The sequence below is a fragment of the Thalassophryne amazonica genome, chromosome 2 (genome assembly GCF_902500255.1).
Source record: "Thalassophryne amazonica chromosome 2, fThaAma1.1, whole genome shotgun sequence".
NCBI lineage: Eukaryota > Metazoa > Chordata > Actinopteri > Batrachoidiformes > Batrachoididae > Thalassophryne > Thalassophryne amazonica.
The window spans coordinates 12,655,072-12,667,612 of record NC_047104.1 but is presented as its reverse complement, the minus strand read 5'-3'; the positions used below and the strand labels follow the sequence as shown (position 1 = coordinate 12,667,612).

The window sequence follows — 12,541 nt, the reverse complement described above, 5'->3', positions numbered from 1 at the left end:
CTTTGCTCAAAAAGTAAATGAGTCCACCCACCACTTTAATCATATCTTAGATCTTGTTCTGACTTATGGTATGGAAATAGAAGACTTAACAGTATTCCCTGAAAACTCCCTTCTGTCTGATCATTTCTTAATAACATTTACATTTACTCTGATGGACTACCCAGCAGTAGGGAATAAGTTTCATTACACTAGAAGTCTTTCAGAAAGCGCTGTAACTAGGTTTAAGGATATGATTCCTTCTTTATGTTCTCTAATGCCATATAACAACACAGTGCAGAGTAGCTACCTAAACTCTGTAAGGAGATAGAGTATCTCGTCAATAGTTTTACATCCTCATTGAAGACAACTTTGGATGCTGTAGCTCCTCTGAAAAAGAGAGCTTTAAATCAGAAGTGTCTGACTCCGTGGTATAACTCACAAACTCGTAGCTTAAAGCAGATAACCCGTAAGTTGGAGAGGAAATGGCGTCTCACTAATTTAGAAGATCTTCACTTAGCCTGGAAAAAGAGTCTGTTGCTCTATAAAAAAGCCCTCCGTAAAGCTAGGACATCTTTCTACTCATCACTAATTGAAGAAAATAAGAACAACCCCAGGTTTCTTTTCAGCACTGTAGCCAGGCTGACAAAGAGTCAGAGCTCTATTGAGCTGAGTATTCCATTAACTTTAACTAGTAATGACTTCATGACTTTCTTTGCTAACAAAATTTTAACTATTGGAGAAAAAATTACTCATAACCATCCCAAAGACATATCGTTATCTTTGGCTGCTTTCAGTGATGCCGGTATTTGGTTAGACTCTTTCTCTCTGATTGTTCTGTCTGAGTTATTTTCATTAGTTACTTCATCCAAACCATCAACATGTTTATTAGACCCCATTCCTACCAGGCTGCTCAAGGAAGCCCTACCATTATTTAATGCTTCGATCTTAAATATGATCAATCTATCTTTGTTAGTTGGCTATGTACCACAGGCTTTTAAGGTGGCAGTAATTAAACCATTACTTAAAAAGCCATCACTTGACCCAGCTATCTTAGCTAATTATAGGCCAATCTCCAACCTTCCTTTTCTCTCAAAAATTCTTGAAAGGGTAGTTGTAAAACAGCTAACTGATCATCTGCAGAGGAATGGTCTATTTGAAGAGTTTCAGTCAGGTTTTAGAATTCATCATAGTACAGAAACAGCATTAGTGAAGGTTACAAATGATCTTCTTATGGCCTTGGACTCATCTCTGTGCTTGTTCTGTTAGACCTCAGTGCTGCTTTTGATACTGTTGACCATAAAATTTTATTACAGAGATTAGAGCATGCCATAGGTATTAAAGGCACTGCGCTGCGGTGGTTTGAATCATATTTGTCTAATAGATTACAATTTGTTCATGTAAATGGGGAATCTTCTTCACAGACTAAAGTTAATTATGGAGTTCCACAAGGTTCTGTGCTAGGACCAATTTTATTCACTTTATATATGCTTCCCTTAGGCAGTATTATTAGACGGTATTGCTTAAATTTTCATTGTTACGCAGATGATACCCAGCTTTATCTATCCATGAAGCCAGAGGACACACACCAATTAGCTAAACTGCAGGATTGTCTTACAGACATAAAGACATGGATGACCTCTAATTTCCTGCTTTTAAACTCAGATAAAACTGAAGTTATTGTACTTGGCCCCACAAATCTTAGAAACATGGTGTCTAACCAGATCCTTACTCTGGATGGCATTACCCTGACCTCTAGTAATACTGTGAGAAATCTTGGAGTCATTTTTGATCAGGATATGTCATTCAAAGCGCATATTAAACAAATATGTAGGACTGCTTTTTTGCATTTACGCAATATCTCTAAAATCAGAAAGGTCTTGTCTCAGAGTGATGCTGAAAAACTAATTCATGCATTTATTTCCTCTAGGCTGGACTATTGTAATTCATTATTATCAGGTTGTCCTAAAAGTTCCCTAAAAAGCCTCAGTTAATTCAAAATGCTGCAGCTAGAGTACTGACGGGGACTAGAAGGAGAGAGCATATCTCACCTATATTGGCCTCTCTTCATTGGCTTCCTGTTAATTCTAGAATAGAATTTAAAATTCTTCTTCTTACTTATAAGGTTTTGAATAATCAGGTCCCATCTTATCTTAGGGACCTCGTAGTACCATATCACCCCAATAGAGCGCTTCACTCTCAGACTGCAGGCTTACTTGTAGTTCCTAGGGTTTGTAAGAGTAGAATGGGAGGCAGAGCCTTCAGCTTTCAGGCTCCTCTCCTGTGGAACCAGCTCCCAATTCAGATCAGGGAGACAGACACCCTCTCTACTTTTAAGATTAGGCTTAAAACTTTCTTTTTTGCTAAAGCTTATAGTTAGGGCTGGATCAGGTGACCCTGAACCATCCCTTAGTTATGCTGCTATAGACGTAGACTGCTGGGGGGTTCCCATGATGCACTGTTTCTTTCTCTTTTTGCTCTGTATGCACCACTCTGCATTTAATCATTAGTGATCGATCTCTGCTCCCCTCCACAGCATGTCTTTTTCCTGGTTCTCTCCCTCAGCCCCAACCAGTCCCAGCAGAAGACTGCCCCTCCCTGAGCCTGGTTCTGCTGGAGGTTTCTTCCTGTTAAAAGGGAGTTTTTCCTTCCCACTGTAGCCAAGTGCTTGCTCACAGGGGGTCGTTTTGACCGTTGGAGTTTTACATAATTATTGTATGGCCTTGCCTTACAATATAAAGCGCCTTGGGGCAACTGTTTGTTGTGATTTGGCGCTATATAAAAAAAAAATTGATTGATTGATTGATTTTAGAGATATTGCGTAAATGCAAAAAAGCAGTCCTACATATTTGTTTAATATGCGCTTTGAATGACATATCCTGATCAAAAATGACTCCAAGATTTCCCACAGTATTACTAGAGCTCAGGGTAATGCCATCCAGAGTAAGGATCTGGTTAGACACCATGTTTCTAAGATTTGTGGGGCCAAGTACAATAACTTCAGTTTTATCTGAGTTTAAAAGCAGGAAATTAGAGGTCATCCATGTCTTTATGTCTGTAAGACAATCCTGCAGTTTAGCTAATTTGTGTGTGTCCTCTGGCTTCATGGATAGATAAAGCTGGGTATCATCTGCGTAACAATGAAAATTTAAGCAGTACCATCTAATAATACTGCCTAAGGGAAGCATGTATAAAGTGAATAAAATTGGTCCTAGCACAGAACCTTGTGGAACTCCATAATTAACTTTAGTCTGTGAAGAAGATTCCCCATTTACATGAACAAATTGTAATCTATTAGACAAATATGATTCAAACCACCGCAACGCAGTGCCTTTAATACCTATGGCATGCTCTAATCTCTGTAATAAAATTTTATGGTCAACAGTATCAAAAGCAGCACTGAGGTCTAACAGAACAAGCACAGAGATGAGTCCACTGTCCGAGGCCATAAGAAGATCATTTGAAACCTTCACTAATGCTCTTCAAATAGACCATTCCTCTGCAGATGATCAGTTAGCTGTTTTACAACTACCCTTTCAAGAATTTTTGAGAGAAAAGGAAGGTTGGAGATTGGCCTATAATTAGCTAAGATAGCTGGGTCAAGTGATGGCTTTTTAAGTAATGGTTTAATTATTTAATGGTTTAATTACTGCCACCTTAAAAGCCTGTGGTACATAGCCAACTAACAAAGATAGATTGATCATATTTAAGATCGAAGCATTAAATAATGGTAGGGCTTCCTTGAGCAGCCTGGTAGGAATGGGGTCTAATAAACATGTTGATGGTTTGGATGAAGTAACTAATGAAAATAACTCAGACAGAACAATCGGAGAGAAAGAGTCTAACCAAATACCGGCATCACTGAAAGCAGCCAAAGATAACGATACGTCTTTGGGATGGTTATGAGTAATTTTTTCTCTAATAGTTAAAATTTTGTTAGCAAAGAAAGTCATGAAGTCATTACTAGTTAAAGTTAATGGAATACTCAGCTCAATAGAGCTCTGACTCTTTGTCAGCCTGGCTACAGTGCTGAAAAGAAACCTGGGGTTGTTCTTATTTTCTTCAATTAGTGATGAGTAGAAAGATGTCCTAGCTTTACGGAGGGCTTTTTTTTATAGAGCAACAGACTCTTTTTCCAGGCTAAGTGAAGATCTTCTAAATTAGTGAGACGCCATTTCCTCTCCAACTTATGGGTTATCTGCTTTAAGCTACGAGTTTGTGAGTTATACCACGGAGTCAGGCACTTCTGATGTAAGGCTCTCTTTTTCAGAGGAGCTACAGCATCCAAAGTTGTCTTCAATGAGGATGTAAAACTATTGACGAGATACTCTATCTCACTTACAGAGTTTAGGTAGCTACTCTGCACTGTGTTGGTATATGGCATTAGAGAACATAAAGAAGGAATCATATCCTTAAACCTAGTTACAGCGCTTTCTGAAAGACTTCTAGTGTAATGAAACTTATTCCCCACTGCTGGGTAGTCCATCAGAGTAAATGTAAATGTTATTAAGAAATGATCAGACAGAAGGGAGTTTTCAGGGAATACTGTTAAGTCTTCTATTTCCATACCATAAGTCAGAACAAGATCTAAGATATGATTAAAGTGGTGGGTGGACTCATTTACTTTTTGAGCAAAGCCAATAGAGTCTAATAATAGATTAAATGCAGTGTTGAGGCTGTCATTCTCAGCATCTGTGTGGATGTTAAAATCGCCCACTATAATTATCTTATCTGAGCTAAGCACTAAGTCAGACAAAAGGTCTGAAAATTCACAGAGAAACTCACAGTAACGACCAGGTGGACGATAGATAATAACAAATAAAACTGGTTTTTGGGACTTCCAATTTGGATGGACAAGACTAAGAGTCAAGCTTTCAAATGAATTAAAGCTCTGTCTGGGTTTTTGATTAATTAATAAGCTGGAATGGAAGATTGCTGCTAATCCTCCGCCCCGGCCCGTGCTACGAGCATTCTGACAGTTAGTGAGACTCGGGGGTGTTGACTCATTTAAACTAACATATTCATCCTGCTGTAACCAGGTTTCTGTAAGGCAGAATAAATCAATATGTACATAGCACTACTGTTATTCTGAACACTACTGTATGTGTGTGTATATGTATGTGTATATCAAATCAAATCAATTTTATTTATATAGCGCCAAATCACAACAAACAGTTGCCCCAAGGCACTTTATATTGTAAGGCAAAGCCATACAATAATTACGGAAAAACCCCAACGGTCAAAACGACCCCCTATGAGCAAGCACTTGGCGACAGTGGGAAGCAAAAACTCCCTTTTAACAGGAAGAAACCTCCAGCAGAACCAGGCTCAGGGAGGGGCAGTCTTCTGCTGGGACTGGTTGGGGCTGAGGGAGAGAACCAGAAAAAAGACATGTTGTGGAGGGGAGCAGAGATCAATCACTAATGATTAAATGCAGAGTGGTGCATACAGTGCAAAAAGAGAAAGAAACACTCGGTGCATCATGGGAACCCCCCAGCAGTCTAAGTCTATAGCAGCATAACTAAGGGATGGTTCAGGGTCACCTGATCCAGCCCTAACTATGAGCGTTAGCAAAAAGGAAAGTTTTAAGCCTAATCTTAAAAGTAAAGAGGGTGTCTGTCTCCCTGATCCGAATTGGGAGCTGGTTCCACAGGAGAGGAGCCTGAAGGCTGAAGGCTCTGCCTCCCATTCTACTCTTAACAACCCTAGGAACTACATGTAAGCCTGCAGTCTGAGAGCAAAGCGCCCTATTGGGGTGATATGGTACTATGAGGTCCCTAAGATAAGATGGGACCTGATTATTCAAAACCTTATAAGTAAGAAGAAGAATTTTAAATTCTATTCTAGAATTAACAGGAAGCCAATGAAGAGAGGCCAATATGGGTGAAATATGCTCTCTCCTTCTAGTCCCCATCAGTACTCTAGCTGCAGCATTTGAATTAAGTGAAGGCTTTTCAGGGAACTTTTAGGACAACCTGATAATAATGAATTACAATAGTCCAGCCTAGAGGAAATAAATGCATGAATTAGTTTTTCAGCATCACTCACAAGACCTTTCTCATTTTAGAGCTATTGCGCAAATGCAAAAAAGCAGTTCTACATATATGCTTAATATGCGCATTGAAGTACATATCCTGGTCAAAAATGACTCCAAGATTTCTTACAGTATTACTAGAGGTCAGGGTAATGCCATCCAGAGTAAGGATCTGGTTAGACACCATGTTTCTAAGATTTGTGGGGCCAAGTACAATAACTTCAGTTTTATCTGAGTTTAAAAGCAGGAAATTAGAGGTCATCCATGTCTTTATGTCTGTAAGATATTCCTGCAGTTTAGCTAATTGGTGTGTGTCCTCTGGCTTCATGGATAGATAAAGCTGGGTATCATCTGCATAACAATGAAAATTTAAGCAATGCTTTCTAATAATACTGCCTAAGGGAAGCATGTATAAAGTGAATAAAATTGGTCCTAGCACAGAACCTTGTGGAACTCCATAATTAACCTTAGTCTGTGAAGAAGATTCCCCATTTACATGAACAAATTGTAATCTATTAGATAAATATGATTCAAACCACCGCAGCGCAGTGCCTTTAATACCTGTGGCATGCTCTAATCTCTGTAATAAAATTTTATGGTCAACAGTATCAAAAGCAGCACTGAGGTCTAACAGGACAAGGACAGAGATGAGTCCACTGTCTGAGGCCAAAAGAAGATCATTTGTAACCTTCACTAATGCTGTTTCTGTACTATGATGAATTCTAAAACCTGACTGAAACTCTTCAAATAGACCATTCCTCTGCAGATGATCAGTTAGCTGTTTTACAACTACCCTTTCAAGAATTTTTGAGAGAAAAGGAAGGTTGGAGATTGGCCTATAACTAGCTAAGATAGCTGGGTCAGTTGATGGCTTTTTAAGTAATGGTTTAATTACTGTCACCTTAAAAGCCTGTGGTACATAGCCAACTAATAAAGATAGATTGATCATATTTAAGATCGAAGCATTAATTAATGGTAGGGCTTCCTTGAGCAGCCTGGTAGGAATGGGGTCTAATAGACATGTTGATGGTTTGGAGGAAGTAACTAATGAAAATAACTCAGACAGAACAATCGGAGAGAAAGAGTCTAACCAAATACTGGCATCACTGAAAGCAGCCAAAGATAACGATATGTCTTTGGGATGGTTATGAGTAATTTTTTCTCTAATAGTTAAAATTTTATTAGCAAAGAAAGTCATGAAGTCATTACTAGTTAAAGTTAAAGGAATACTCGGCTCAATAGAGCTCTGACTCTTTGTCAGCCTGGCTACAGTGCTGAAAAGAAACCTGGGGTTGTTCTTATTTTCTTCAATAAGTGATGAGTAGTAAGATGTCCTAGCTTTACGGAGGGCTTTTTTATAGAGCAACAGACTCTTTTTCCAGGCTAAGTGAAGATCTTCTAAATTAGTGAGACGCCATTTCCTCTCAAACGTACGGGTTATCTGCTGCGAGTTTGTGAGTTATACCACGGAGTCAGGCACTTCTGATGTAAGGCTCTCTTTTTCAGAGGAGCTACAGCATCCAAAGTTGTCCTCAGTGAGGATGTAAAACTATTGACGAGATAATCTATCTCACTCACAGAGTTTAGGTAGCTACTCTGCCCTGTGTTGGTATATGGCATTGGAGAACATAAAGAAGGAATCATATCCTTAAACCTAGTTACAGCGCTTTCTGAAAGACTTCTACTGTAATGAAACTTATTCCCCACTGCTGGGTAGTCCATCAGAGTAAATGTAAATGTTATTAAGAAATGATCAGACAGAAGGGGGTTTTCAGGGAATACTGTTAAGTCTTCAATTTCCATACCATAAGTCAGAACAAGATCTAAGGTATGATTAAAGTGGTGGGTGGACTCATTTACATTTTGAGCAAAGAGAATTGAGTCTAACAATAGATTAAATGCAGTGTTGAGGCTGTCATTCTCAGCATTTGTGTGGATGTTAAAATCACCCAGTATAATTATCTTATCTGAGCTAAGCACTAAGTCAGACAAAAGGTCCGAAAAGTCACAGAGAAACTCACAGTAACGACCAGGTGGACGATAGATAACAACAAATAAAACTGGTTTTTGAGACTTCCAATTTGGATGGACAAGACTGAGTCAAGCTTTCAAATGAATTAAAGCTCTGTCTGGGTTTTTGATTAATTAATAAGCTGGAGGGGACGATTGCTGCTAATCCTCCGCCTCCGCCTGTGCTACGAGCATTCTGGCAGGTAGTGTGACTCGGGGGTGTTGACTCATTTAAACTAACATTCATCCTGCTGTAACCAGGTTTCTGTAAGGCAGAATAAATCAATATGTTGATCAATTATTCTATCATTTACTAACAGGGACTTAGAAGAGAGAGACCTAATGTTTAGTAAGACCACATTCAACTGTTTTAGACTTGTGGTGCAGTTGAAGGTGCTATATTATTTTTTCTTTTTGAATTTTTATGCTTAAATAGATTTTTGCTGGTTATTGGTGGTCTGGGAGCAGGCACTGTCTCTACAGGGATGGGGTAATGAGGGGATTGCAGGGGGAGAGAAGCTGCAGAGAGGTGTGTAAGACTACAACTCTGCTTCCTGGTCCCAACCCTGGGTAGTCATGGTTTGGTAGATTTAATAAAATTGGCCAGATTTCTAGAAATGAGAGCTGCTCCATCAAATGTTGGATGGATGCTGTCTGTCCTAACAAGACCAAGTTTTCCCCAGAAGCTTTGCCAATTATCTATGAAGCCCACTTCATTTTTTGGACACCACTCAGACAGCCAGCAGTTCAAGGAGAACATGCGGCTAAACATGTCACTCACGGTCCGATTGGGGAGGGGCCCAGAGAAAACTACAGAGTCCGACATTGTTTTTGCAAAGTTACACACCGATTCAATATTAATTTTAGTGACCTCCAATTGGCGTAACCGGGTGTCATTACTGCCGACATGAATTACAATCTTACCAAATTTACGCTTAGCCTTAGCCAGCAGTTTCAAATTTCCTTCAATGTCGCCTGCTCTGGCCCCCGGAAGACATTTGACTATGGTTGCTGGACGCCAATAACCAGAGTTTGTTCCTCGGCAGGTGTGTCGCCGAGTGGGGAAAAACGATTAGAAACGTGAACGGGTTGGCGATGTACACGGGGCTTCTGTTTAGAACTACGCTTCCTCCTCACAGTCACCCAGTCGGCCTGCTTTCCCGGCTGCTCGGGATCTGCTGGAGGGGAACTAACGGCGGCTAAGCAACCTTTGTCCGCACCGACTACAGGGGCCTGGCTAGCTGTAGGATTTTCCATGGTGCGGAGCCGAGTCTCCAATTCGCCCAGCCTGGCCTCCAAAGCTACGAATAAGCTACACTTATTGCAAGTACCATTACTGCTAAAGGAGGCCGAGGAATAACTAAACATTTCACACCCAGAGCAGAAAAGTGCGGGAGAGACAGGAGAAGCCGCCATGCTAAATCGGCTAAGAGCTAGTAGCTGCGCTAAGCTAGCGGATTCCTAAAAACACACAAAGTGAATAATGTGTAAATAGTTTAAGGTGATTCAGCAGAGAGAGTGCTTTAGTTAAGGCACGTGAAGATTACACTGTGAAACAAATCGTTATCTAGTTAACTAGATCAATCTAACTACGCTGATTAAACAGCTAACAGATACAGCAAAACACCGCTGTGCTCCGGAACAGGAAGTGATACAATACTGCAGTGAGAGCCAACCACCAGTAGAGGCCTATAATATATATATATATATATATATATATATATATATCGGTGTTTAAGTGCTGTGGAAGCTGTGACTTCCAGCTCCGTCGAGAGCGTCACCCTCGTGTTCACACTGGAAAAAAGGATATAAAAACACTAAATCTGAGGGAAATTATCTTGCTGCATGGATGGATAATTTCACCTGACACGATGTCTTGATTTAAGTTTGTTAAATCTAGAAATCAGCATATGAATACTTAAGAAATTAACCTTTAAAACAAGATAAATTATCTAACACTTCCAAATCTAAAGTTTTTTTTTTTCTTGGTATAAACCAAATAATTTGCTGTGTGTTAAAAGGTTTGGTGTCATACTTATGTTTTCTTCTTTTTCCTTTGAACTTTTAACCTCTTCATTTATAGTATTATTAGTAGTAGTATTAGTAGTCTCGAGGCAGCTTTCATCAGGCCTTAACAGTTCTCTGGAGTCCGGGATAGGTGGAAGGTGATAGCCACTCTGGGGAGCGTAATTTGCTAGTATTTAATATTTAAACATAAGTGTAATATTACAGATGAAAACTGGTAGATTGAACTTGAAGTTTTTTGAATGAAGTTCAAAGTGGTAAGACTGCGTCTGAAGAGACTCGTGTGTGTGTGTGTATACACACCAGTCCCACTCACCCCTGGATCAAGTTTCTGATGCTCAGGAATCCTAACTAATCTCATTAATCCACTCACTAAAATGTCATGATCATGCAAGAAATGAATGAATGAATTATTCGGCACACAAGCTCAACAATAACAAAAACAGTAAACCTGTCAGACAGAAGCACAAGCTTATAAACGCCCACCCCTTTAACCATAAAAATAAAATGCGTGTGTGTATGTACACAACAGCAAGCGCCAAACACAAACAGTATAAATTAATCAATGAACTAAAAATTTCCAAACACAACCAGACAAATATGTAATAGTGCACAGTCCCCAAAAACAATAATAAACCAAGTTCATCAGATTATAACAAGTAATTATATTGTTCTTATAGAGCCTTTTAAAGCCAACTGAGGTACCAGATAATTTGATGTTATCTGGACAATTATTACTGATATATACATAAAATTTCTGTTTCATGGGGAATTTGTCAATTGTTTGACAGATTGAGATCATTGTCTGTCTCAGCAGCTGGAAGAAAACTACTCTGTACTCCAAAGGTTATGTCAAAAAGTAGGTTAAAGTACAATAAAACATAAGTTATCTCAGACGCCGCTCAGTTCAAGCTCCTATCCTCACTTCAGGGTCGTGACCAGAAGTACAAGGTTGCAGATACAAGCAGCTGAACATGGACTTGGCCGAGGATAGGGAAGTGTGGGATGTGCTGCATGGTTTTTGCCCGGACAGGGATCAGTGGCAGAAAATGAATGAATGAAAAATGTTCATTTTCACAGAATGATGCAGATGAATGAATAAAGTGAAACAAGACTACTTTTGACTCACGCAAAACTGAAACCCAGTTACTGGTGGAGTGAAAAAGTGCCAAAGCATAGAAGTAATGCACCTTTAAAACTCTGCTTGGAAACTGCTTCAGGAAAATATGAGGCAGAATGTGACAGAGGGCATGCTGGGTAAACAGTGATTACCCAACATGCCCTCTGTGTCTGGAAACCTTTGGTCTTTGTGTGAACTGTCATCAGTTTAGATTCACAGCAGACTCCAAAGGTGACACACCATGACGAGAGAATGTCCAAAAAGACATTTCTCTTTAAATGTTTTCAACATTAAAACAATAATAAATGTCCAATTTATTGTTTTGTTTTTTGTTTTCTGCTTTTTAAATTTGTTCTGTTGTTCATCTTCATCTGGTATGAAAGGATTTTTGCATCTGACTTTGGGCAGTTTTGTTATTTATTCTTGGTTAAACGCTGTCTTTGCATTTGCACGAAGAGGTAAATCTGACTGACAGTCTGAACCATTTTCTCAAACGAAAGTAAAACTGCATCTGAGGAATTCAAATGCTTTAAATTGTGTCAGGAAGTGGCTCCACCTGGTGGTTATATTGGGGAAATTGCAGAACGTGAGTAAACAGATTGTGTGTCTGTGTGCAGATGAGCCACAAAGACGAAATGAGGAGTTGCTCCCAGACTCTGGCCGGGGTGAGTGCAACAGACATAACCACGTCAAAGTCAGACACACCCTCCTGTCACTCAGCTCAACACCGCCGTGTTCTTCTTCTGCTCTTTCTTGCAGTTGTTGGGCAACATGGTCACGTACCCGTTCGCTCTGATATCGAGCGTCATGGCGGTCAATAACTGCGGGTGAGTGTCCCGGTTTTCTCTTAAGATTCTTTTGGTGTCATGTGACTGACTGACTGGCATATCTGTGACCCCGCCCAGGCTGACTGGAGGCCTGCCCCCTTACAGTCCTGCATATCCCACCTGGGTGGACTGCTGGAGGCACCTGAGCAGAACGGTAAGAACCTGCACCACGCCACTGCGATATGCGTGAGGTACCTGCCCGCTGACCTTTGTTTGTTTTTCTCAGGGCGACCTGACCAGAGGCAACAGTTTGTTTTACCGGAAACTTCCAACACAGAAGAAATACGCAGCTGCCCAGAAGACATTTTTTTGAAAAATGAGAGAATTTATCAGAAACTAGTTATAATTAAAACAGAAATGTCCTTGGTGGCGATTGGACAGTTTACTTTTTTTTTAAATGCATTTGTTTAATTATTCTTAACCAGCTTCTGTGAAATTAAACCTTTGATTGTTGTCAGTCAAATATTTCTTCACAAGGAATTGAGGAGTGAGCAGATTTGAAAATGGGAGTTGCATCTTTAAAAAGTTAATAGTAATAATTGTGAGGGA

General features: G+C 39.8%; 1 protein-coding gene across 1 annotated transcript in view; it reads left to right on the top strand.

Annotated features, from left to right (window-relative positions):
- Window positions 1-12,306, top strand: part of mtch2 (mitochondrial carrier homolog 2) — a 34,444-nt gene extending 22,138 nt beyond the window's left edge. The window contains exons 10-13 of the mRNA XM_034183701.1: window positions 11,783-11,830; window positions 11,925-11,992; window positions 12,071-12,146; window positions 12,219-12,306. Of these exons, the coding sequence (XP_034039592.1) occupies window positions 11,783-11,830; window positions 11,925-11,992; window positions 12,071-12,146; window positions 12,219-12,305 (279 nt within the window). The 3' untranslated portion in view covers window position 12,306. The remainder of the gene's footprint in view (window positions 1-11,782; window positions 11,831-11,924; window positions 11,993-12,070; window positions 12,147-12,218) is intronic.
- Window positions 12,307-12,541: the final 235 nt, after the last annotated feature.